The 27255-nt window shown below is 45.6% G+C and overlaps 1 protein-coding gene across 8 annotated transcripts; it reads left to right on the top strand.

The window, feature by feature from the left end:
* The first annotated feature begins 733 nt into the window (after positions 1 to 733).
* On the top strand, positions 734 to 20245 carry LOC103061706 (uncharacterized). Of its 8 annotated transcripts, none has more exons than XR_015793504.1 (8): positions 965 to 1420; positions 3249 to 3736; positions 4654 to 4780; positions 5696 to 5772; positions 6605 to 6731; positions 11378 to 12111; positions 19625 to 19720; positions 20106 to 20245. XR_015793504.1 is itself a non-coding variant. In XM_088128650.1 (8 exons), exons 1-7 carry the CDS (start codon positions 1333 to 1335, stop codon positions 12984 to 12986), a joined length of 2340 nt encoding a protein of 779 aa, XP_087984776.1. In that variant the 5' UTR covers positions 965 to 1332; the 3' UTR covers positions 12987 to 13023; positions 19625 to 19726. The 8 variants fall into 8 exon arrangements, 5 of the variants coding, with proteins under 5 accessions (XP_087984778.1, XP_087984777.1, XP_087984776.1 ...); XR_015793502.1 differs by having other exon boundaries at positions 19625 to 19726; positions 20106 to 20235; XR_015793505.1 differs by lacking the exon at positions 20106 to 20245 and adding an exon at positions 19883 to 19922.
* Positions 20246 to 27255: the final 7010 nt, after the last annotated feature.

Raw genomic sequence — 27255 nt, 5'->3', positions numbered from 1 at the left:
GCAGCTGCTCAAAGAAGCTGGACCTGCTTGCCCAGTGTTCTTCAACTTTGGCCACTTGCAGATGTGTGGACTTCAACTCCCAGAATTCCCCAGCCAGCCATGCTGGCTGGGGAATTCTGGGAGTTGAAGTCCACACATCTGCAAGTGGCCAAGGTTGAGAAACACTGGGCTAGCGGATCCAGCAGAGGCTGAACTAGACTTCTGTGCTCTTCCCACGAAATGATTCCCTAAGTTCCAGCTGTCCTTCCAAGACGGAAATGCCCGAGAGGTGGGTGAGTGGGGGGCAGACCATCGTACTACTGATTTTACAACACACTTTAAACTTTCCGTCACCCTCCCTGAGACGGGGCGCCCCCCCTGCAAGTTCCCCCGACCGCGAGCGAAACGTCACGCGTCTGCGAGATACGATTCAAGGCACCAGGCTCCTCCTCTCTCTTTCTACTTCAGCAATGTGCATTCCGCCTGGAAATGTGCCCCCCCCGCCCCATCCTTTAGGGGAAGAGACTTTTTTTTTTAAATTTTACTCCCCCACCCCACCCCACCCCACCCCCCAATTCCTGGCTCTGGCTTCTCTTCGCCTCCAAACTCCCCTTCCCCGCTCCGCGCCCAAGCGCGCCGCCCCGGATTTCTGCCCGCGCGCGCAGCGGCGGCGTCTCGCGCCGGGAGGCTCCCGGGGAAGCCGATTCCCACGTGCGCCGCCAGGGCAGCCCGGAGCCGGGAAGGGGGAGCGCGTGGATGAGCGCGCACGCAGGGTCCACTTCCGGTTCCCAGGCGAGCCCGGGAGGCGCCCTGGAGTTGCGTCGGCGGGGAGAGAGGTCGGTGCTTTGGGGCGGCGGGGGGGGGGGCTGGAGCGCGGGGGCGTCGCCGCCGCCGCTCTTGATGCGGAGCGGGTCCCCGGAAGGATCCGTCCCGATCCCCTGGAGGAAAGGATCCGTCCTGATCCCTTGGCCTCGCAGAGGTGGGTGCTTACGGGGGGTGCATCCGCGCGAAGGACCGCTCTCCGCCGGCCTGGAGCGGGGTCGGCAGAGGAGGGGGAGCGGGGGACTCGCGCCCCGCCCGCTCCGGCTTCGGTTTTCCCACGCGTAGGTGGTGGTGGGGGGTCTGCGACTCTTCCCCAGCCGTCCCCCGAAGGGTCTGGTGCCCGCCAGGTGGGAGAGGAGGGGAAGGCTACGCGCGGGGACAAAGGGCCGCCTCGCCCCACGGCGGAGTCGATGCTCGGCGCCCAGCCTCGAGTCAGCAGAAAGCTCTGTCGGCAGCCCGAAATGGCTTGGCCCCGTTGCCGGCCCCCTCCTGGCTGCGCCCCTGCAGTCGGCTGACGGGGGGGGTAACCCCATGGGTGCCAAAGCCAAGCAGACTTTACCCACCTGGAGGCTGTTCTTGGACGGTGTTGGGAATAAGGGAGAAATTAACTCCGGTGCAGGTAAGGACGACTTGAGGCTGGTTCATTCATGGATTGGAGACAGAAAGCAAAGGAAGGTGTGGGGGGGGAGATCACAGCTGAAGTTGGGGAATGGAGAGGCTGGAGATGGGGGATAAGGATGGGGCTGGGGTGGAAAAGGAGAACACCTGAGGATGCCCCACCTTTTTGTTTCCTAAAGAAGTAAGTTTTTTTTGCAGATTTTGGCTTCCTTTCTGCACCCACTGATTCCTTTCCCCAGAAGGCACCTGCATTTTCTTCCTTCTTCCTAAGCTGGGAGATTGTCGCCTCTGATTGGGAAAAGGAATTTAAGCGGGGGGAGGGTGGGGTGGTGGTGGTGAAGCAACTTGGACTAATTCATCCTAATGCATTTTTTCCTCATCTGGTCCCCTTCAGATCTGTTGGAACACAGTCCTCATCTTCCCCAGCCCCACAGGGCAAGAGGGATAGTAGAGGAGAATATATAGGGTTGAACAGTGGAGTCCTTGGGATTCTCTGAGATTGGTTGTTTGCTTGCAGACGCTGAAACATCTGAAGATGTTGCCTAGACAGGTAACAAAATGTCTGGAAGGAAACAACCAAGCTCAGAGAACCCCATGGACTCCATAAGAGGAATTATGGTTAGGGAATTACGGTTTCACACTTTCAGAGGACTCCCTAAAGGAGAAGTGGGCAATCAGAAGAGCCACACTGAATATGGGAGGGGGACTGGGGGTGGCAAAGTGAGTGGGTGGCAAAGTGAGTGCTGTGTTTTGGGGGGGTTATATTCTGATATACCTATTTTAGGACTTTGATGGCATCTCTTTCTCATTCCAAATGACTTTGATGCTTTTGGAAGTGGAAGATGTAAGGGCAGTGAAAAGGCAGCTTTGTTTTGAAGTGTGTGTTGCTTATCTCTCTGAGTGCCACAGCCATTGCAAGCTTCAGTGGGAGCTGATCCTCTTCCTCCAGGGTTAAAGTGATCCCATTATCTTTCTAGCTATTGAGCCGGGTGGCAGAGTGGCAATTTCAACTTATGTCCTCCTCTTCCCCCCCTTCAGAACTCCCACCCTGTTGTATCATGGAGATGTGGGTGCTTCTCCATCTTCCTTAGATATTGTACAGCCGTGTCACCGTTGAGCTGTTTTTCTTCCTGAGATCCAGTTCTTTGGAATCAGCTCCCACCAGAAATACGCTTGGGGTCAGATCTCTTGAACTTTAAAAAAACATGAGCAACTCTTCTTTTTTTAGACTTCTCCGAAGTTACTTTTTTAAGTTTCTGCTAATTTGAATGTCTAGATGCATATGGAATTTTTTTTTTTAATCTGCTCAATTGTGCTTGATTCTCAGAGACTGCTTGGACTCGTCCCTGCAGTTTTCTTGGCAAGGTTTTTCAGAAATGGTTTGCCCTTGCCTCCTTCCTAGGGCTGAGAGAAAGGGACTGGCCCAAGGTCACCCAGCTGGCTTTGTGCCCAAGGCAGGAGTAGAACTCAGGGTCTCCTGGTTTCTAGCCTGGTGCCTTCACCACGACACCAAACTGACTCTCATATATGGAAAACATAGATGTTAATTTTAATGTATATAAAAAAATGTAGACATCATGATATGTCATGGCCTTTTTCATTTAGAGGCTCTAATTCAGTGTGTTTCTCAACCTCGGCAACTTGAAGATGTGTGGACTTCAACTCCCAGAATTCCCCAGTCCACACATCTTTAAGTTGCCGAGGTTGAGAAGCACTGCTCTAATTGATTGAAGTATGTTATGGTACTAATTGATGGTTTATCCCACATTTGCAGTGTGCATGGCAACTAAAATTACCGCTAATGATATAATGGCATATTTCTGTTGCAGATTTAGGTCGCCTCCCCATCAAGAACAGAACTGGCAGCAGGGCAGGGGTTATTTCACAACTTCTTTGGAAAGTCAGCTGCGTGGAGATGGAGGAGAAGCCCAATGCTGCAAATCCTGAGACAGGAAAGAGCCCCACAGTCCCACAGGTGGGGAGCCAAGGGGAATTCTGGGAAAGAACTGTCCCCAAATTCCTGGGAAAGGGCAACTGGTTAGACATCAGGTGTCAGTGCTTCAAAGATTTTTGCTACTGGGAGGGTGAAGGACCTCGGGAGATTTGCAGTCGCCTTCACCAGTTTTATCGACAGTGGTTGAAGCCAGAAAAAAACACCAAAGCTCAGATGTTGGACCTCATGATCCTGAAGCAGTTCCTAGCCATCCTACCCCCCGAGATAGAGAACTGGATCAAGGACTGTGGAGCAGAGACCACTTCCCAGGCAGTAGCTCTGGCAGAAGGTTTCCTCTTGAGCCAGGCAGAAGACAAAAAACAGGTGAGAGACTTGCATCCCTGTAACTCTCAGGAGCTGAAGTTGTATGGATGATCATCCTGAAGCCTCCATTGGTAGCTCAGAAATTATTCCCAAAGAAGTGCTGCCCAACTGTTGAGACTGGGAATTTGAAGAGGATGGGGGAGACCTACCTTGGGGAGGAGAATGACACTTAAAGCTCCGGGGAAAGGGGAATGCTGGTCTTGCCTCCCCACCAGCATCCCAGGGGATAATCAGGTCCATGGGAACAGAAATAGGAGGCGTCTGAAGCAGCTCCTAGTTTGCCCCAGCTTCTTCTTTTTGCTTTTCTGGCTGGCTAGTTTTAGGTGGGATCCTAACATGTTATCCTGACAGGGATGTTCTGTTACACCAAGTGAGTGTTGTTACCCAGGTTTCTCCAGAATTTCAGACAGGGGATCTTTGCAGCTTTACCTGAAGATGTTGTGGTTTGGATCCAAAGTGGATCTTACTTATTTCTTGGATTTCTATCCTGCCTTTCCTCCAGGAGCTCAAGGAGGTCTACCTAGTGGTCCTTCCTCCAGTTTTTCCCCCTAATTCTGTGAGCTGAGATAGCGAGCATGACCGACTCAAGTTCATTACTGAGTTTCCGTGACCATGGATGGACTTGAACGTGGGTCCTACTCCAGCATCTTAACTTACACCATGCTGGGATATGTCCTTGCAAATCCTATACTCTAACAGGGGAGGGCTTTTACAAGCAAGTCACCTGTTGTCACTGAGCTGGGCCACTTCTATATCCTCACCCCAGTGCTAAGAAGACCATGTATCTCTAGATCCTTGAGTGGCCAACAGCCATAGCTTCACTTGGGCTGCTGGACTTCTAAGGTTTATGCCTTTCCTATGTCTTTGCATACTCTCTCTTCCCCTTTCCATGCCTGAGTTCCTCTCTCTGATTCCAGATGCAATGGATGTTAGCCAAAACACCCACTGAACTTCCCAAGGCAGGCAAAGTTCCGCTGGATGTCATGCAGAAGCTGTTGTTGAGAGGAATTGTGCGGGAGGAAAGTGGAGAAGCCACCTCACTGGGTAAGGAATCCTAGAGTATGTTCCAACTTGCTCTAATCCCCAGATCCCAGGATCACAGAGTGAGAGGATGTCTGGAAGTGCTTCTTAGCCTATCTCCATGCTGCTACATCTCTTTGCTCTTCCTTAAAATGGATGTTTTCCAGGAGGTCATCTGGAATAGGCTGCCCTACGTGTAAACATATTTTCTTCTTTCCGGACCTCTGGTCCTCCCTTTTACATGGGTCTGTTTTATACTGTAAGCCTCTTGAACCTTTATGTTTTTAAAATCTACCTTTTCTTTTGATGGCACCACATAATCTGGCCTCTGGAACAGCATCCCCCCAAGATCTGTATAACTTCCCCACATGTTCTGAAAGTCTTGGAAAACCAGGCTGTTCTCTCAGGCCCTGAGGTAGGATGGTTACTGAGTCCTGTAGGTCCTTCCTTGGTGTGCTGCCTGTGGCTTTCTCTTCTAGACTTCTACGATCCGTTTCTACGATCCGTTTTTTATTTCTCACTTTTAAAGTGTAATCCACCCACAGGCATTTGAAGTCAGGTGGCATTACATTATGTAATATAAATGATAAAATCTGTGCGGTGCTTTTGTTCCTCCTGAGCCTCTCTGGACCAAGTCCCAATGTGGTAGGGTCATTGCCAAGACCTATACCTAATCTGGTAGCCCATTCTTAATCCAGAAAGTCCCGTGGCAGCTATTTTTTCCATTCTTGCTCTTTGTCAACTTGCATTTTCCAAGCACCTAGCAAGGAGCTGCAACTTCTACTGGTTTTATCCTCTCATTCTGGCAGTGGTGTAAATTGGGTCCAGAAGGAATCCAGCAGTGTGATTTCTGTCCCCAAACCCGATGCAGGTATATTTGTTCCAGTCTAGAAATGCCAACACTTAGCAAAAACAATGTCCTATTTATCTCCTTCCTAGGTAGGAAAGCCTCTCTGGAATTCCATTCTATCCCTACTACTGGAGCAGTTGAAACAGTTGCTATCCACCTTGATCTGGTAGGAGAAAAGTAATTAGATAATTGATCCAGGGACACCTTGAGTGTTCCTCTCCCCTATGCACTTCTTTCCTTCATTCCCTTGCTTCTCTTGGTGGGGTCCCGTTGGGAAGGCTGTCAGATTTGGAAACCTGAGATCTGTTGAGTCCTTGGGGTTCTCTGAGCTTGGTTGTTTTCTTGCAGACTTTTTGTTTTGTTGGTAACAAAACATCTACAAGAAAACAATCAAGCTCAGAGAACCCCAAGGACTCCACAGTTCAACCCTGAGCTACATATATTCTGTTCTATTGGTAACTTGGGATCTGTTCTCCTCTATTGATAACTTGAGAAAAGGGAATGGCCTTGAAGGACAGGAGGAAGAGCTGGTACCATGGATATGGTCAGATAAGAGGGGCTTGAGCCCAGGCCAAGAAAATAACTTGAGAAGAGCTCCTCCCTAGTTCACATGAAGATAAAGTGAGGGAGGGGGGAAGCACATCCAGACTTGTAAGATTCTATTACTATAGCTGTTATAATAAAAGTAGTCCTGATCTGTATGGCATTGGTTTCTTAGTCTGGCCTACCTTGTTGATCTTGATCTTGCAAGTCTAAATGTGCTTCCCCCTCCCTTACTTTATCTTTGTGTGAACAAGGGAGGGGCTCGTCTGGGACGTTTTCTCAAGTTATTTTCGCAGCCTGGGCTCAAGTCCCTCTTATCTGATCTTTGTCTTTAGCGGCTCTTCCTCCTGTCCTTCAAGGCCATGCCTTATGCCATCTACAGGATCTTACTCAATGTTCCTATCTTGTTTTGGTGGCTTTTTAATTCATGAAGATAACGTGTCTTCTTTTTTCAGGGTACAGTATCCTTCCAAGAGGTGGCTGTGGATTTTTCAGAAGACGAATGGGCTCTTTTGAATTCTGCCCAAAAAGCTTTGTATAGAGAAGTCATGGAGGAGAATTATTTGATGGTATCCTCTCTGGGTAAGGCTCTTTCCCAAATTGCTTGATACTGTTGAAGGTCCAGAATCCTTTTCTCAAGAATGATGATAGAGTTAGGCCAAAACACAAGAACTTGGAGCATTCTCAGGATGAGGTAAAACAAAGCCTGCTGTTATTTGGCTTTAAGTATGAATATGAACTTTGAATTCATTAAATATGAACCCCACAGAGATTTCTGACTTCCCAAATGAATTTCAGCTGGTCAACTCAGTATTATGGAAGTATAATCATACGTAATAATCAAGAGGTGAGGTTCCCAGAAGAATGGGAATCACTAGGGCATTCGGGCATTGAAAGGCTCTGCTGATCTACCCTGAAGTGAAAATGCTTTAAGGTGGGTTGTGTTTCCTGCCTAGACGTTGGATTGGCCAACTGAAAACTACATGGTTCATTTGGTTAAGGAGGCTGAAAAGGCTGTTTGCATCTGCCTAAGAACCTTACCCTTTGCATAATCCAGAAAAGCAGTGGTTGACCTGAGTGGTAACCAGATTACGAACTTCGGTTGTAATTTCAGTAAAAGAGGGACCCCAATATGTAAGCAAATTTTGCTCCTGACTCCTGTGGGTCTCTTACTTCCACACACTGTCCAAGACAAAAGACTGATATTAGTCCTCTCTGAGTGACTTGTCTGTCCCCATAGCCACCATTTCTGACAACCCCAGTTGTCCCTTTTGACTGGACAGTAATGTCCCCATTTTACTTTTAGTCCACAAATGAAACAGCCTTAACCTGTCATCCAGTTTAGCAGTATCTAAATAGACTTCCTCCTTTATTCTGGCACTGGAACCCTTTGCCACCCATTACTTTGCTGCTGTGCTCAGGTGACCAGTTGTGGATGTGATCAGAGTTCTCTTGGATGTTTGGGCCTGCTGTGGGCAGGTCCTCTCTCCCCTGGTTGCCTGTCAGCCTCTTTTGCTACTATTTAGTCATTTTCTCCTTAAAGACTTGGGTGCACCCCTGTGTGTGAAACCTGATCCATCTCAGAAAGGAGGTGGATTGTCTTTTGAAAGTACTATGAAGTGAAATACAACCCACATTCTGCAATATATCAGCCATTCTGTATCATGTAAATATAGCTGGAGGGCAGTTCGAAAGACGTCGGTGGGAGCCCTTGCTCACGATTCATTCTTGTTTTGGGTTGCAGTTGGGACTTCAGGCAAAGCATAGAACAAGAGGATGCATTTCCACTACTCTGTTGTGGCGGTAGAGTTCATAGAAAGTTTTGTGGAGCTATGCTAAATCTGGGCATCTCCCATTGCTTGCCTGGGACACATTGACCCTGTCACGTTCCCATCTTCTATTGGCTACTTGTTCTTAATGAAAACCTCCCAAAGCTTTATTCCCCATGCTGGCTGGGGAATTCTGGGAGTTCCAGAAGTCCACACAAGTTTTTGCCAAGTTTGCAAAACACTGTACTACAGGGATCCCTCCATTTACAGGCACAACTTGAGAGAACCCTTTAAATGTGGGTATCTTTGACCTGTTTGTCTCTGTCTTACTTTCTGTCCTTCCTCAATTACTAATACATTACAGCCTGGCTCTCGCTTAGTTTTCTACATACAGTCCTGCCTTGTAACTCCAGCTTTCCCCCTTGGCCATATGACATGGTCCTTATCCAAGCCTGTGAATTAAACAACCTTAAGTCATCAGTAGGTATACCAGTGTAAAACTAGTATTTTCTCCCATACTCTGACACCATTACAGCTTCAAGGTATGTAAAAATCTGTTATGCTTCGCCATGTGCTTGGAGGTAAGACCAAGTGACTGGTAACAAAGCTGACCGGAGTTATGTGTTGGGTCTCTCAGCCTGTGCAGTGCGTTCCCTCCCCTCTGGTGCCCGGCAAGCTCTTTTGGTGTGATTCAACAATTCTTTCTGGAAATAGTTGGACACAACTTGTGATGTGAAATGTCGCAGTGCACTCTTGAGGTGTGGAGAACAGTTTTTCAGAAATACTGGGAGCTGCTTTTTATCTGTTGTTGGTAATCCTTCCGTGTTACATGATGACATTGGAAGAAAGTTCCCAAAATGTCAGCATGAGTTTGAACACATGAATCTTCCGTGTGCAATGAATAGAACTCTTTTGAAAATGTGCCACCGATTGGCACATTTGTGTTCTCATATCAGTGAAGTTCACCCAGCTTGCTTGTCTGGTCTACCCAGTATGACCCATGGATATTGCCATACTTCATCTTCCAACTGGCCATTCACTACTGAATTAAACCTTTGCCAAAACTATTCAAACCGATGGAGTGGTGGATGACCACTTTTGGTGGCCAGGCAGACTTGTCCGATAATGCTAAATTATTCACTCCATTTTGTTTGGTTACACTTTTAGGTGTGACATAAAATAATCTTTAGATCAGGGTATCTTTGTTCCTAATTGTACCTTGACATGACACAATCATGCCTTGATGGCTCCAATTTTCTCCCTTGTTCTTACAAACTTGCCTTTATATCATCCTCAATCCATGAGGGAGACAACCTTAAGTCATCATTAGCTGTAGTATTTTTCTCCTTATTCTGGTGCTCTCTGATCTGTTACTTTGGCGATATAGTCAGGTGACCATTAGCCAGTATGTCTGGAGGTGTGTTTTAGGCTGCTGTTGGCATACTCCTTCCACTCTGGTCTTTTGCCACCATCCTCTTCCCAAAGATCTGGCCATAAAAGGTCCTGAAACATGGAGGATCTTTCTAAAATAGTAGCACTAATTTCTGTCATCAGTAACCCTTTGATGCTATGTGATCAAAATGTGGAAGAAATTCCAAGAGCAGATCAGTGGGAGCTTGAACACCTTGTATTTTGATTGGAAATCCCTTCCCCCAGGGGCTACTCATGAGTTGATATAATCTCTGCAGCACTCTTGCCAAGAAAACTACATGGATGTTTCCATCTGGTCACCAGGAATCAGCCTCAACTTAAAGGAGACTTTGCTACCTTCTCAACATATGTGGCAGGTTACAGCAGGCACATTTGCTGGGTCTGCAGCCAATCAGATGTGGGTGATAGCACCAGAACATTCCCATCTTCTCAATCAGTTGGCTCTCACCCCATCCAGGCTTTGCTCTTTTTCCTTTTCTGTTTTTCCCCACACATCTCCCCTTCTGCTGGTCCTGGCTCATTAGATCAGGACTGTGTTCCTGTATGTAAGTGTCCAGATTTATGTGCCATCAAGACAATATTGACTCTTAATCACATGGACAGATTTTATCCGGGACAGTCAGTCCCCAACTGAAGTCCTTCAGATCTTCCAATGGTGTATTCTTCGCCACTGTAATAACCTATCCACCTTGCTGCTGGTCATCCTTTCTTTTCTTTCCTTCCACATTTCCTAGTAGTATGGACTTCTCAAGGGAGCTGACTCAGTTATAGTGGTGATGAGTGCCCCGTTGGGAGTCCTAAAAGAACAGGTTAGGGATGGAGCGTCATAGAGAAAATCTATCTATGTAGTCACTAGGAGTTGAAAATGACTTGATGGCACATAAATCAATCAAGGGAGCTGGGTCTTTGCATAGAGTATCCGAAATATAATAATTTGAACCTGGTCATTTGTGCCTTGAATGAGAACTCTGGATTGAATTGGGATTAAATGTTAATTAAATTTAGGGTTGAAGTGGGATTAAACTCTGGGATTAAAACTGGGATAAAACCCTGGATTGAACTGGGATTAAATGTCCTAGGCTCTTCCTTCCCATTCTCCCTGTGCAGGTTTAGCTCTCCCTGTCTGCCTCTGAACAATATCATAAACCTTTTCTTTTGCATCAGTCTTCCACTTGCAGAAACTTTTGGAGGTGTGGGACTTAAACACAATGAATATTATGGAGCCTCTTGCAGATTCGGAGTTGAGTAAATATTAATGAGAGGGGAATTGATGGGGTTTTGGTATCAGTGTTTTGCTGTAGGAGTCTGATTCAGAGATCTGATATTGTTAATCTGGTTGCTGTTCCATAAGTACTGTCTCACATTCCAGCTTAAGCATCAGGTGGGGATTCTTTTGGGCCCTCTGCTCATGTGAATCCTCAATAGTGTATGCCACCATTGTGCCTTCTTTTGGGTAGTTTGGTTCAATCCATTTTAGTAATTCCAGCATCATCAAAATATGTCTGTGCTTCATGGTTTAATCATTACAGTCTGGGCTGGGGGGCAATTTTATATCCTTAGTGGATTCTGAGAGACCAACATCAGCCAACCTAACTGTAGAGTTCTTAGCCATTCCATGGACTTCTCTTTGCATCCCAGATGTAGGAAATGTAGGAAGGAAGGTTTTGAACAATGCCCTACCCCCCAATTGGGGAAAAGAACTTAACTAACCTTGTCCTGATACTGAATCATAAGGGGTAGTGATTTAGCCATGCTGTATAGAATGAAAAGAAGGTTTTATTCAGAAAAATCCTGCTTTGATCATAGAACATTGCACTGGGGAAGCTTTCTTGAGAAGTTCCTTTAGAGAACCGAGTAAGCCAAATCTCTAGTTAGAAGAAAGATTTTGATGGGTAAAAGGCCGTGCAAGAACTTCAAGGGAAGGCAATCGTTGCCCACATGGATTTCTAATTGGAATAAAACACGTTTTCTCATAGCAAGAGGCATTGGAGTTTACATGCCCCATCAGCCTTTATTCTGTGATTCTAGCTCCTGAACACACCCGTCAGTTAGAAGATCATGTATCGCTACCTATGGAGGGGGAAGAGGTGGAAGGAGATCATGGTCTACACAGCTCAGATGCACATGGAAACAATCCCACTGTTCATTGCGCTCTGTCTCCTGCCAGCACTATATATCTACAGCTGGAAGCATTGCGAGGGGTAGCCATGTCCCTACATAGCATCGCGTCCTGCATACAGCTCCGCCTCAGTGAGCTGGCTAACGAGGAAGAAGAAGTGATCTACCAGCTCTGGCAGAATGGGGCACGTCGGAGGAGATTTCTGGAGATCATTGGTAGATGGAGGAGAAGATCTGCTGAGCAATATCGGATGCTCATCCAGGCGCTGACTGAGACAGTACCATTGCCGCGGCGCTGGTGGGTGTATCCGGCACGAAGGCGCTGGTGGAGAGAACTTGTTCTAACAGTTTGGGACGACGAGATGTGGATTGCCAACTTCCGGATGTCTAGAGCTACCCTGTTTGAGGTTGCAGATCGTCTTCGTCCCCTGCTACAGAGACAGAACACGGTTCTGCGCATTCCTATTGCGGTGGAGGAGAGAGTAGCTATTACTGTTTGGTGGCTCGCAACTCAAGCCAGTTACCGTGAAGTCGCACACCAGTTTGGAATAGGAAGAACCACCGTGGGCAATATTGTTGTGGAGGTGTGTCTGGCAATTGAGTTGCTTCTGAAATGTACTGTCTGCCTTGGTGATCATCAAAAGGTGAGTGCTGCTGCGTTATTCCAGCCATGTCCTAACACTCTGGCACAGAATGAAAACCCACTGAGCTGGCAGCAGCTCGTTGAACGGCGGTCATCCTATAGCTCTGTAGTGCGGAAGGGGGCAGCGTGCTTTTGTGAAGGCTACCCGTACTTAGCTTTCCTATTCTTCCCTTACAGATCATGGATGGCTTTGGTGCTATGGGCTTCCCCCACTGTGTAGGAGCAGTGGATAGGTGTCATATCCCCATCTGTGCTCCTTATGGACAACGTGAGCAGTGTGTAAACAGAAAGAACTATTATTTAATGTTGCTACAGGGGACAGTAGATCACACTGGGCGGTTTATTGACATCGAAGTTGGGTACAGTGGCACTCATCGTGACGCCTTTATGTTTAGAAATTCTTCTCTGTGTAAAGCTATGGATGCTGGTGTGTTTGTTCCCGGAAACCCAACGATGACCTATGGAGGTGTCACTATCCCGCCCCTCATACTCGGTGATGATGCATACCCATTGAGACGGTGGCTCATGAAACCATTTGTTGGCCGGTTGGGCCATCGGGAGATGCTATACAACCGTGTGTTCCACAGGTGCCGAAATGTGGTAGAGAGAGCATTTGGGCGACTCAAAGCACGTTGGCACTGTCTCACCATGCAGTTACCCGTGGCGGAGGAAAACGTTGTGTCAGTCATTTCTTCGTGTGTGGTACTCCATAACATCTGCGAGACCAAAGGTCACCCGGTGACATGGACACCTGACAGTGAGGTGCCGCCCTTTACAGTCCCCGTAGAAGACTGTAAGGCTCATAGTCAGCGCCATACAGCCGAGGCCAAGGCAGTGCGGAGTGCAGTAGCGGATTTTCTGTTGGCCTCCAATTGACCACTCTGCCGTGAAACTGTTCCTGCATCTCAAGAAGGTGCTTAGTCTTCCCCCGACCCCATAACCTGCCTGTAACTATGAATGTTAATATAAATTATTTCAAATCAAAGCTACTTGTTACCTCTGTTGTGTTTCCTTGATTGGCTGTTCTAGGGTGACCCCAGTTGCAAACAGCTCGTTGTGACAGTAGAGGTAGATGTCCAGTGTAGTTCCATAACAGCCAACATAATAGTGATCAAGTCAAACCTGGGGTGCTTTCAGCTTACTTGAAATTCGGGCAAATTGCAACCCCCACGTCTGTCCCTAGAGTCCACTTCTGTCACCCGTACCCACATACGCATCTTTCCCTAAGAGGACAACATAAGAAGCAAAGCTGTTTTAGGGAATGTGATGTTGTTTTCAACAGCAAAGGATGAGCTATTTACATAGCAACACATTTGCCTAGATACGTATCCAAATTGCCAAGTGCGTATACAAAGACACAAACCAGAGCTCTGCTCATAGCTATCCTTTTTTTCTGGCTCTCTATCCCAGTGTACCACCATTGGTCAGACTTCACATCTGCCATAGCAATGCATCTCAGTTCTCCAGACACTGAACTCATTTTCAGGAACTTTTTTGCAGCAAGCTTCAGAGTCAAGTCATGGCAGACAAGAAAGAAGTCATATGTATACCAAAATCAAGTCCTATAGATATGGGTGTGTAATGCAGATTTTAAATTTTCCTCTCACTTTTTCAAGTCCGTGGACTTTGGACTATACTTTTCTTGGCCTTATGGATCAGACTGACTCCTGGCATTTATTTATCTATTTGACTTAGACTTACCACCCAACCCAAATCGATTCATGCTGGCTCAAGCATCAGAACAAATAACAAGTGTACTATATAAAATAGAACATACAACATTAAACAAAATCTGGTCAGTGAAATGAAAATATATCATACACCTGACAGGGAGCTCCGGCCACCTTAGCATAAAGCAGGGTGGGAGCCATTTGGATCTCGGGGGAACCTCATTCCAGAGGGCAGGCACCCTGAGACAAAAGGCACGCTTCTGGGGTCCTGATAGATGGCATTGATAATCAAAGGAAACCAGAGTGCGCCAACCCTGTTGGATCAAACTGGCCAGGCTGACCCCACAGGAGATGGTAAAGGTTCTGTCCTGTTTCTGCCTTCCCAACTTCAGCCCTTATATTTTCTGGAGTTTCTTCTCCTGTGTCCACACCCTGCTCCAGGCTGCTCCTACTGTTGAAAAAGAAAAGCAACATTATAAAGGGCGAGTTGCCCATAAGATTGATTCTATGAAATGAAAGAGTTGATGGCTGAAGTGGAGGAGGGAATGGTAGTACCAGAAGAGGTAGCTGTCCCCATGTTTAGGCACTCCTCCTCTGACTTGAGAAGTCTGGTCAATGTGGGCAGTGCTCACAGGGTGCCCATTTCCTTTGGAATATGCGTTGGCAAGGCAGTCATTAATGGGGCAATTTCTCATGGCAGATTGTTGGGCTGGCTGCAGGAAATATGGTAGTAAGCTGGATAAAACATCAGTAAAGAGAGTTCTACCCCCGGTGCTGGAGTATCTGGATTCTGCTGCTGAGCTTCTTAGAAGGGAGAATGTAGCAGCTGATGCCTTTCCACCAGAAGAAAGGGAGGTTAATTGTGATGGAGTATCCATTGCTGACACCAAAGATTAGGGAGCCTCCAGCCCAAGGGCAAATTAGGCAAAATTAATAAGTGAACATGGTACCTAGAAGTGGTCATAAGTTTGGGAGTGAAAGTGGGCATAGTCCCCCAACAAAGCAGATCTTACTACTTCACAAAGCAAGAATGACCACGATTGATGCCCAATGATGTCTATTTATCAAGTGATAACTGCTCTTACCGTTCTCCATGGTAGTGTTGCCAGCAATGGATTTTCTTCTATATCTGCTCTCTGTTCCTGTCTCAGGGGAAAAGACAGTGCAGCTCTCTGGGCAGCTACAGCTTACTCACTGAGTGACATCAAAAGCTACCGTAAGAGACGGAAAAACATCTTCAGTTGCAGATTTGAAGGGGGAAGGTTGCAAGGTGAACTTAGCATCCCTGACAAGTGAACATGGGCCCAATGATTACAATGCTAAATTGATGCTGGGGGAGTGGCATTTTACAAAGGGAGAATAACCACTGAGGACAAATGCACATGTCCTCTTTGAATGTAAGGTTTTGTAGGGAAGTGTTTACAAATGGAAGACAACTATCCAGGATAGAGGAATATGTGCCATAGGATTACTGAGCTGAAATGGGAGTGGACTCTACTGGGTGTGAGGGACCTGGGCTTGCTACCCACACACTAAGTCACCGCAGTTATGGGCCACTGCAATACATCTAAGAGTTCCACCTTGGATTTAGAACTTCCATTGGAAGTTAAAGAATAAATAGTGAAGTTTATTGCAGATACAGTGAGCCTGAACAGCAATGAAAATCAGCTTCTACAGCATTATTTATAAGAATATCCCAAAGTTAAACCCCTCAATGTCTTCCACCATTACATCATAACAGACTGGTGGCAAGAGCTTTCTCATGCTTTTCTGTGATGTCAGCCTGCAAGTAGTTTACCAAACAGCTTTCTCCAGTCCTAGACTTCCCTCTTCCTGCCTCCATGCCCAACGTCCTGCTATTATGGTCCCCTGTAGTGTTAAAGAAATCAGCTTTGAGCTCCTTGAATTTGGGTAGGGGTTCGAGCAACTTCTTCCTACTTCATCTTCCACGCAAACTGAGCCAACAATAGACACATAGAGATAAACCACATTTACACACCATTCAAAAGAGACAATTAAAAAAAAGCTAAGAACGAAACAAAAAAACAAGAACACATCTTCTCCAGCAGCCAACACCCAGATAAGCAGGGATTAACACCAGACAAACAAGCAGAACACAATACCCTAATCAAGGAACTACCAAGGAGAAAACCACACTTCCACAACACTGGCAGGGCATGCTACTGTATATAAACACAGAGCAACCCTACACCCCCTCACACTGATGATGTTACCTAGTTGGGCAATGAAATGTCTGCAAGCAAACAGCCAAGGTCAGAGAGCACCAAGGACTCTACAGTTCAACCCTGAGCTACATATATTCTGTTCTATTGGATTCATCCTCCATGCAGTCTAACTATACAGGATGGAAGGGAGATGTCAGCCATCAGAACCTCCACTGCCCCTGACTGCCAACTTCTGATATTTAGGTCCCGATCCTGAAAAACATCTTGGAAGGCAGTGTACTGATGGAAGACCCAAATGAAATAGGGCCTCCTAAGGGGACCAGGGATGGGGAGCTGTAATGGGCTTCTGAAGTCCAGGAAAGGGTGCAGAACTTCTGGAAATTCTTCCTTTATCAGGAAAAGAGGTATCCAGTATGTCAACAGTGCATCAACAGATGGCTAGCAGGAAGATCAAGAAAGCTCTACCCAAACAAACTTAAATTGGGTTGTAAAAGAAATGTCTAATCAACATTTCTGTAAACTCATTCCCTTTTCCCTTTCAATAAATTTGGTTGAAGAAGCCCGAGAATCTTGTTTTTCAGTTGCAAGTGGCTGCTAAGGACTTGACAGAAGGAGGAACGCAGTTACCATTTCTTCACTCAGTCAAAACAGAATTCACATTGCCAAATCTAGCTGTGGGGAGAACATAAGCCAAACTTGAACACGGTTGAAGAGTCCCCGCTTCTGGATTCAGGAACATAGACATTAGCAGGACAAGCACCATCAGAATGATTAGCAGCAGCAGTTAATGGAACCTCAGTGTCAGAGCTTCACCTCAGGATATGGCAGGAAACTTCTCTTGGTACATATAGCTACCCTGCAGTTATTGTGGATGCAAGAAACTGCCATAACAACAATCAGCTATTGCAGAATCAAACAAACAAGGCTTCTTATAATAGCCCTGGATTTAAGTCTTGTATTTCTTTCTCCTGCTCTTCTATGGCAGTGGACTTCTTCCTGCTCCTTTCTCAGCTTTGGATGTGGAGGACATCTGCACCATGCATTTTTCTGGTCAGGCTCTTTGCTTCTAGCCTTGCCATCTTCAGCCTTCATGCTGACTACTATGGACTTGGGCAGATGTGCAAGGAGGCTGCAGGCCATAGTGGAGTGGCTCTAAGAAGCACTGAAGGACATATCCAGCAGGATCTCTGGGAAGATGAATATTTTACCAATTGTACTAGATTGTTTATTTGTACCTCTTGCTAATGTCATGGGGCTGCAGTGGGAACCATCCTAACCTGGTGATAGAAAAGATACCGACTTTAGCCTGTAGCCATTGAGCTAACTTTCCATCATCCTCTTTGGGGAAACAAATTCTTTCCAGAAGCTCTACCACAAGCAGGAACAGGAGCTATTTTTGCCTGACGCCCCTTTGGTGCAAGGCCAAAATAATGCAACAGTGAAAGGGTAGCGAATTACCCATTGCCTCTTGAACATAGCATAAGAGCTGGAAGTCAACATTGGTTCACTGTGTGCTGCTTCTCAGAGAGAGACAGGCGTTGATATGGGTAGACAAATAGGGTATTCTCAAGGTGTAAGACCAGGGGTCCAAACAACAGGTCCAAGAGGAAAGGAAATAAAGAAAAGGTTTTTCTTAAGAATGACACTAATAACTCAACTAGATTCCTCTTTGTTTCTTGTTTTGATTCTTTAGCCAGGGTGATGTGGCTGACTGTGGTATAGGAGGAGGTGGACACAAAGCATTTTTCAGAAAAGAGTGAGCAGAATAGCACAGTGGCCTCAGAGCCCCATCCCATTCCTGCTGCAGTGTTGTGACTGGCTGATGTTTTCACCCCTGGCTGGTATCAGCAATTTTTTCTGCTACTATTATATTCTGCTGTCTTAGGATGGGTTGACAGCACATTAATTCAGTAGTGCTTTGATGCAGGGTTCCTCAACCTCAGCAACTTTAAGATGGGTGGACCAACTCCCAGAATTCCCCAGCCAGCTGGCTGGGGAATTCTGGGAGTTGAAGTCCACCCATCTTAAAGTTGCTGAGGTTGAGGAACCCTGCTTTAATGAATTAATTAAATTAATTAATTCAGTAGTGGTTCAGTAGGCTATATAAATATGATCAATCAATCAATAATAGTGAGGAAAATCCCTTTGCCTGTTCTGCTAATGATCAGAGGATAACAAGATACTTTGACTCTTCATTGGGATGATTTTTTTGGATGATACAGTCCACAGAAGGAATGAATTTTACTCTTCATTTTAAGGCCCATCATTGTATTGTCTATGTTAACTGTTAATTATTCATTGTAGTTTTGACTTGTATTGCTAGGCAGAAATGAATGTACCTTAAAACTATAGGCATTTGTTCTGATGGAAATGTAGTAGATAATAGATGTGATACCAATTGTATAAAGGTATCAAGGGGGAAAATACGTTACCATATATTTGTAGACAATGAATGGCGAGTAAGAGTAAGGCAATTCAGTCAAAGAAAGTTGTGTCAGTACATATATAAAATTCAATCACAGAAAGCCATATAGCTGAAGACTTTGTTCTGCTACATTGGAAATGTGCTGAAACAAAGATGGAGGATGGAATAAAGAAGTGCTATATGGAAAGATAGATGGGGAAATGTCAAGTAGATGAGATACCAAGATGGTCCTCAACAGTCACAAGTGTGATGGAATGGAATTATGAAGGCCAGGCTCAGGGAGAAAAACATTTTCTTACATCTCCTGAGGAGCGTGGGAGATACAAGAGGATGAGACTGGCACCTCCCTGAGGAATTCACAATGTTGTGGCTGGCATTACTTGGGAGCTGGGGTTTCAGTCTGGGAAGATTCTTGCTAGAGGTTGTAGCTAATAAACATAGCTGGACTGAATTTATGTGGTCTCTTGGAGTTGCTTGGGCTAGGCCTGACATCAATCTTCCCAGACTGAAACCCCAGCTCCCAAGTAATGCCAGCCACAACATTGTGAATTCCTCAGGGAGGTGCCAGTCTCATCCTCTTGTATCTCCCACGCTCCTCAGGAGATGTAAGAAAATGTTTTTCTCCCTGAGCCTGGCCTTCATAATTCCATTCCATCACATCAAAATGTTTTTCTCCCTGAGCCTGGCCTTCATAATTCCATTCCATCACACAAGATACTGAAATAGAAAAGTAGAGTGACTGGTCAAGCCTTCTCAACAACGAGTCAGAAATAAAGGTGAACAGGAGTTACTAGACCTCAGAATGATCGATTAGAAAGAGGTTCCATGCATGGTGGTTTCCCAACCTCATATCTTCTGAAACTCAAAGGCTGGCCAGCTAGATTTTGAAGGGGGTACATATACAGTAAATGTGTGTGAATGAGTAATGGTTTAGAACTCACTCTTAGAAGGTGAAAAATAAAAGCTGTTACAAAAATTGTCCTAATACTGAATCACAAGGACTGTGTTTAATCATGCCACAAAATCAGTGAAGCCAAACCTCCAGATAGGCCGAGTGCACAAGTAAAGGGACATACAGATGTGCTAAGGGAAAGAAAAAGACCCATGTACACTGATTTCAAATTAAATCAAGCGTGCCTTCTCATTTTCTGTGCGTGAGGGTCACAAGGGGACAGCCCTTGTGGAAGGCATTGGAGTTTACAAGACCTGCCTTTCTTTATTCTGTGATTCCAGCTCCCAGACATATGACTCGAGGAGACCACTTACTGTTATCTCCAGGGAAAGAAGAAGGGAAAGGAAAGCATGAATGGAAGGTCCTGCATCGCTCAGGTACAAGTACGTATGGTATTAACCAAGCAAAAGCTGTCCTCTCTCAGGCTGTCTCTGCTAACAATCTACCCACCCAGGCTGACCAAACCACCTGAATGTTCATAGCTCCTTTGCAGGAGAGTTGCTGAGATCACTCTGTAACATCATGTTCCCAATTCCCAGGGTTATGTGAACCAGTACCAGGAGAACAGCTTTATGCTGTAGGACCTTCAGTTTCCAAGGATCGAGGTATGAATCCCCTGGAGTTCTATTCCTAATTGTTACTCTGTGAGCAAACAATGATATTGGACATTCTGCGCTCGAGTAGGCATTATGGTGATCCCTTTCCCTTTGTCTTATCAGATGGCATGCATTGCTGAGCACTTCTTCCATTCTTCTCTCTTAGGTGCACGTGTAATGCGGGAAGAGGCTATCTTGTCATCAGCCAATAGACCATCAAGGCGAACAAGGAAGAGAAGAATTGATCGGGTGCTGATCATGATTGATAGCATACTTCAAGACTCAAGGAAGGAGCAGGAAGTCTTTGCACAGCAGCTGGAAGCAGACCGGGAGCACAATGATGCCTTCTTCCAAACAATGGAGAATAACGCAAGAGAACGTTCACTTGAACGCCAGAAGCTTGCCCTACTAACCAGGACTGTCCTCCAGTCGCTTCAACTTCTTAATGAAAGACTGAGGAATCTCCTTCATGCAGACCGCTTGCCGTCATCTGTGGTAGATACGTCACATGAGGGTCATTGTTACCAACAAAGAGCAAACCAGACTCTTTGCAACCACTTTAGGTCTGCTGGGGGCCTATCTGGCAAGGTATCGCTTGAGCGGGCTAGTCATACCTGACCATTTGGGAACACCCAGCAGAGATAATTTTGTAATAGGTCTCACCAAGGCCCAGGAGGTCACTGTCACTCAGTTATTGGCTCCAGCTTCCTCCTCTGAGTCAGGGAAGCAGCATAGCTCAAATTGGGCTGACTCACAGGGAACAAGGTACCCCAAACATTGTCACTTGCTGGCTAAGGATCAAGAACTCAGGTAGTCTGCATCATCTCAATAATACTCCCCCTTCGATGGCATGTAAGCTTATGCCTATCCAAGAGGATTTCATGCTGACAGTAATAAATACTCATCACCCAATATACATGAGCACATAATGCAGCACTAGTCACCCATCCACTCCAACTCCAGTTCAATTATTCAAGGGATTGCTCATTATCACCACTTACATAGTCTGGGTGCATGCAACTAAAAGGTTCAGAATCATTCAGAGTATTTTTTTTATCAATCTCTGGTTGAAATAACACTTCAAAAGAAGCAAAAAAAACCCGTCTGCAAATTGGCCCAAGGGAACTTCCTGACGGGCCACCAACCAACCCTCCTGAAGGAGTTCCTTTCCCTTGGACAGGGACCAGTGGTGTCAAACATAGGAAGGGAAAGCTGACAGTTCCTGCAGTGAGGTCATGGCGTGTTTCTATACACAGTAGGCAACACGGTACCATCACCTAACAACACAGCGGTTGTCTGGTGCTTCAATAGTGGATATATGGAGGTGTTGTGGTGTTTCTTTATCATCTGTTCTATAGCAACCCACCACAAACTGCTCGTGTCCCAACATCAGCCCACCTCCATCCAAAGCACCATAATTCCATGCATGAAAGTATTTCTCACGAATAATGGGGCAGACCAAGGATGACTGTGTCATCATGTATGACCATGCTGTAGGAAGAAGTTCCAACTCTTGACAACGATTGTGGCAATGTCCTGATTGATATGCACACACAGCCAGAATATTTCCCTAGTCCTGCATTGCCAAATATCTTGGACTCATCAAACGACCCAGAGGATGACACAAAGGAAGATGTATGATTTGTAGTAGCCATTGGGAATTTTGGTCTCGTGTGGACCTCTTGTGCTCACCCAGGGGAGTCAAATCAGGATTGTCTGAAGCATAATGTGTGCTCCCCACCCCCTGCTCTTCTTTAGCTCCACTCACGTGACAATTTGTGTAGCCTTCCTAGATACTGGCCTGTGAGTTGTTGCAATAGCAAGTCCGTGCAGCTTGCTATTATAGAGGCTGCACTACCAGTTTTCATACCATCAGCGTTACGTTTCTGATACATCTAAGAATCTACAGCTCGTAACATAATAAATGTCACAATCTTTGTCTTTTGTTTCAGTTCTTCTCTCAATGACCCACACATATCCTAATTATATGTTCTTCATGTGCCTTGAATTGCATGCCCCTGGAATATTCTGACACTTGTCTGACTGCCTTGCTCAGCACACTGTTAAAATGCAATCATACATGGGTGGCATGGTGGAGACTCAGATTGCAAGAATGGGCACGAAGAAGGGGCACGTCCTTACTCTCTCGACACTTGAGAACAGTTGGCCAGATACCCTCAAACTGGTCAGGCTGTTGCCTCAGTGTGCTTTTACTAATAAAAAGGTGGGCAGTTGAGCCTTCGCTGGAGCATCAGCTAACACAGTGTTTCTCAACTGTGGCAACTTTAAGAGGGTGGAGTTCAACTCCCAGAATTCCCCAGCTAGCTATGCTGGCTGGGGAATTCTGGGAACTGAAGTCCACCCATCTTAAAGTTGCCATGGTTGAGAAACACTGATCTAACAGTAGATCAGTATGCATCACAGGGGGATCTGAAATAGAAGAGGCAGGATTTCTGTAGTGAGGTAGTCAGAGATAGAACAGATTCCTGTTTATCATGGAATCTGTCATGGATACAGATCTGTCTGTTTCTTTTGAAACCACAACCATGAATATTGACCCAGATTCAGTCAGGCACAAAAGCACTGGAAACTGGAACAACTGGTTTGTTTTGTATCTCCCTACAAAACTCGGGGATACATTTTATTTTATAAAACAAGGGTATTTTACCAAAAGTAAATTGTGAATTTCTTCAACTGTTAGGTAAAAAAAAAAATTACTGCTAGTTTGCTCTCTAATTCTTATTGCCTAGTAATACCCTACTCCTAAATCAATGCTCTTAGCGCTAAACCCGTATTCTATTGCTTTGTCTATTTTCTATAGCTTCAGTACCTACACTATACTTCTAAAATCCTGTTTTGCTATATCTTTCTATTCCGTATCTCCATTGCATATTTCTCTATTGCTAAGCACGATGTTTGGTGCTTAATTCTATATTTCTTTGGTTCTAGTCTCTATATGTTCCTGTCGCTACTCTGTACTCTTCTTCTAGAGCAGTGTTTCTTAAACTTTTTTCTCTCAGGACCCCTTCCTACTTTTAAAAATTATGGAGGACCCCAAAAGAGCTTTTGTTCAATGGATTATATTTATCAATATTTACTGTATGAAAAATTAAAATCAATGCATTTACTGCCACTACCGCTTCTCAGGATTGCTTGATGGGATTTTAATATTGTATTATTTTTCAACCTAGGCTGGCAAATAATTTTGATTTTGTGCACCCCTGAGAGGGTCTTGGGGGACCTCGAGGATCACACTTTAAGAAACACTGTTCTAGAGTTCAATCCAGGGAGGGTCAGACAAACATCAGGTTTCAAGATTTAGTCGTCATAGCCTAGGTTTCTCAACCTTGGCAACTTTAAGGTAGGTGGACTTCAGCCAGCATTCTGGGAGTTGAAGTCCACCTACCTTAAAGTTGCTAAGGTTGAGAAACACTGGCCTAGATCAATACAGTAAAGTCTTTTGAACTTTTTGTGGTATCTGTTTCCTGACCAAGTCTGCCTTGAAGAGCTGACCACTCTGGACTCTGGAGTTTCCAAACGTTCTTTCAGGGCAGCTCCATGCGAAGCACGTTGTAGTAGTCCAATCGGATGGTGATGACAGCGTGAGTCGCTGTAACCAGCTCCTCCTGCGCTAGGGAAGGTTGCAACTGGTGCACCAGCTGGACCTGGCAAAGTACCCCTTCCAGCCATGGCCTCCACCTACTGTGCTACCAGGAGCCGTGAGTCCAGGAAGAGAAGACCCCCAAATTGCAAATCTGTCCTTTTCACAGGTAGTCCCTAACCATTGAGCGAGAACATTGATGTGGACAGTGAACCCCGGTGTATAACTATAGCTCAGCTTTATCCTGATCTCTCCCATCCAGAGCCTTATGGCCTCCAAGCACTGGGACAGGATGTCAATGGCATCTCCTCAGTGGGCGCCATCAGAGTACTGATGATAGCGCACCCCGAAACACCAGATGGCCTTGTGGGAGGACCGCCTGCCTGAGCAGAAGATAAGCCCTTCTGCTCCTTCCTCCCCTCCCTTCTCAGCCCGCCTCCATTGTCAGGGTGACCCGGCTGCCAATCAAACAGCAACCACCAATCGAACAGCAGAGTTGAGCAGGTGGGCAGGGGGAGAAGAGGGAAGCCAAGATGGCTGCCGGGGAGCTGCGCAGCCTCAAGACTCACAGCTGAGACAGAATAAACCGAGCCTAAAGCCCAGGAGTCAAAGAAAAGAGGCAAATTAAAAGATAGGCTGTCCTGATCAGAAAGTGGCAATGGGAAAGGAGGCAGCAACTGAGAAAACTGGGGAGAGGCGAAGATTTATTTCCTTCCCTCAGAGCTGGCATGAGGGAAGTGTTCCCCTCAGCTGGAGCAAAGATTTGGAAGAGGCGGAGAGTCAAGAAGCCCCACCAGGAACAAACCAGCAGGAAAGGCAAAGGAAAAGGTCAAGACTTTTGACCCTTTCTCAAAACAGAAAACAGAAACTAGAGAAAGACAAAAGACAGAATGAGATCTGAAGAACAGGAGTATAGCCTGATAGAGTGTGACCTTAGGAATATATAGCATTTAAGACCAAATAAATATTGAAGCCAGCAATAAACCAGTATATTAGAAAATACAAATATATTATACATACATACATACATACATACATACATACATACATACACACACACACACACACACACACATACACAAATATATTAGAGAATACAAAGACAGGAAGATGCAATGAAATTGGACTTTAAGAATATAGTGGAGATAAAGAGCCTATAAAAAATAGTTAGAATATACTTTTAGTAGTAAGATATTGTGATGGGTAGTGAGTAGTAAGATAGTGAGATGGGTAGTATGTAGTATGATAGTGAGATGGGTGGCTATATACAGTGGTACCTCTAGTTACAAACGCCCCTTCTTACGAATTTTTCAAGATACGACCAGCTCCGGCTCCAAAAATTTACCTCGACTTGCGAACTTGCCTCGACTTACGAACCAGATCCGCGGCCATTTTACACCCGTTCCACGTGGTCCCTGGCTGTTTTTACGCCCTGCTGCATGGTCCGCGGCCATTTTCCGCCCCTGACACGTGGTCCGCGGCCATTTTTCTGCCCTGCTGCGTGGTCTGCGGCCATTTTTCCACCCCTGACGTGTGGTCCGCGGATGCCGGAATGGATTAATGGTAATTACATTGAACCTTATGGGAAAATTTGCCTCGTGTTGCGACCAATTCGAGTGGCAACCAGAGTCACGGAACAGATTAAATTCGTAACTCGAGGTTCCACTGTAAATGTGACATATAAATAAATAAATATTCATTTCTGAAATAATTGAAAGCATTTATAATTTACAATTCTTTTTTTTCCCTTTCCTATGCTTTCCTTCTGTTGTAAAGTAAAAGTTTCCCCCAGCCATTGAAGGGAGATCCAAAAAGCAACCAACTGTCCAAGTTGCCAGTGCTTTGGTTCCTTCTGCACCTGCTCCTCACAATAGTGAGGATGGGCAAGGGTCCAAGAAGCAGGTGTCAGAAGACAATCCAGACAATATCCTGTCTATTTCCTCGGATGTCACAGACCAAAAGGGGTTCCAGGTAACTGCTTGAGCAGAAAGATACTTGCTGGCAAGTAGGCAGGAGACAGTGGCATCCATAGCAAGAGCCAAAAAAGGCAAGGTGGCAGATGCAGTGTCTTATGAACAGAGAAGGAGCAGGGCTAGCATTGTGATCTTGAGCCCCCCCCCATCTTGCCTTTTTTGACCTCCCCCTGCAGATGTGTCTGGCAGGAGCTGTGCCAGGTAGAGCTTTATAGGTCAACACTGGCACTTCTAATTGGACCCAGAAGGCTTCTGGTAACCAGTGATGCAACAGGCCTGCATTGGTGTTATGCTGCTAAAGCAGCCAAGCCACTAGTTTGGACAAGCTGCAGTTTCTGGATCAACATCAAAGCATGAAGAATTCATTCCAGTAGTCTAGACAGATGGTGGGAAAGGCATGAGTCACCAGTGTTAGGGAATACTTATTTAAAGAGGGCTGCAACTGATGCACCATCTGAAGCTGGGCAAAGGGTCTTCTTGCCATGGTTTCCATTTGCATCTCAAACAGGACCTCCAATTTGAGAGCTTGACCTCCTCTCAGAACTGGAAGTTGTTTGCCTCCCTGTTGATTTATTTGTTACATTTATATCCTGCCTTTCTAGTATGGCCCTATCCAAAGTTCCCCTGCTGCCTTATCTGGACTCAAGGAGAAAAAACCCATGTTGGCTTAATTTATCATATTTGATTTATCAATGATCCCTTAGAGCTGAAGTCTGCTTCATAACACACTAACCCACATTGTATTGGCTTCAGAAAGTAGAGGAAAGGCAGGCTATGAATCTATTGGATGGATGGATGGATGGATGGATGGATGGATGGGGATGGGCAGAGGGGGCATTTTACAGGTTTTGTACCTTGAAGAGTGTAATCTGGTGATCTTTTTTATTATGTATTGTTATTTTATGATTGTATTGATATTTTTATTTCTTTTCACTGGCCAGTGTTGCTTATGTGAGATGAGTAGGAACAAAAACTGACTGACTGACTGACTGACTGACTGACTGACTGACTGACTGACTGACTGACTGATTAAAGCTGTCTTTGCTTCCTTGATGTGGACTCACAATGAGGTGGAGAAAAACATGCTGGCTTGATTTACCAATCATCTCTTACAGTTGAAGTCTCCTTCAGGACATACTAGCCCACATTATATGTTTGTTTCTCTCCAAAAGTTTTGAGTTGCTTCCTTGAGATCCTAGAGGAAAGGCAAGCTGTAATTCTGGATCATGGCTCTGACAAACTCTTTCACAAGAGAAAATTGGACCCAGTGTCTTCCAACTAGCTCTGGAACTGTATCAAAGTGTTCTCCAAACATGTTTTTCTTTCCTGTTCCCTTGTGCATGAAATCACAGGAGTAAGTTGGGGAAATTATATTTCTTCTATATAATTATCAAAATCACATTGATTTATTGATTGCCTCAAGTCAAATCTCCAGGGAATTTTTCAAAGTTCACTGTTGAGTTGACATAAACATCACTTTCAAGAGCAATAGAGGTGACCTGTTTCATCAGAACTTCGAAGCTGAGGGACTTAAAAGCCTTCAGTGTCTCTGAGAGGTTGCAATGGACGCAGGTCAGGGCCCAAAGCCTGGGCCTTTTCAGCTCAATTTCTGATGGGGCTCCACCTTCCATCTGTGGAAGGAAAGCCACGAAAGCAGTTGTGATATCATAAGAGCACTTTGCCTCCTTCCACAACCGCTCTAATTCTTTGAGAGCCTCCTGATTCTTCAAGGCAGGCGAGAA

This window comes from Python bivittatus, unplaced genomic scaffold, assembly GCF_059951505.1.
Source record: "Python bivittatus isolate LINGU-HERP-01145 unplaced genomic scaffold, Pbiv_v1 ctg000800_np1212, whole genome shotgun sequence".
Lineage (NCBI taxonomy): Eukaryota > Metazoa > Chordata > Lepidosauria > Squamata > Pythonidae > Python > Python bivittatus.
Note: the sequence above shows the minus strand (reverse complement) of the source record. Positions and strands in the feature narration are given on the sequence as shown.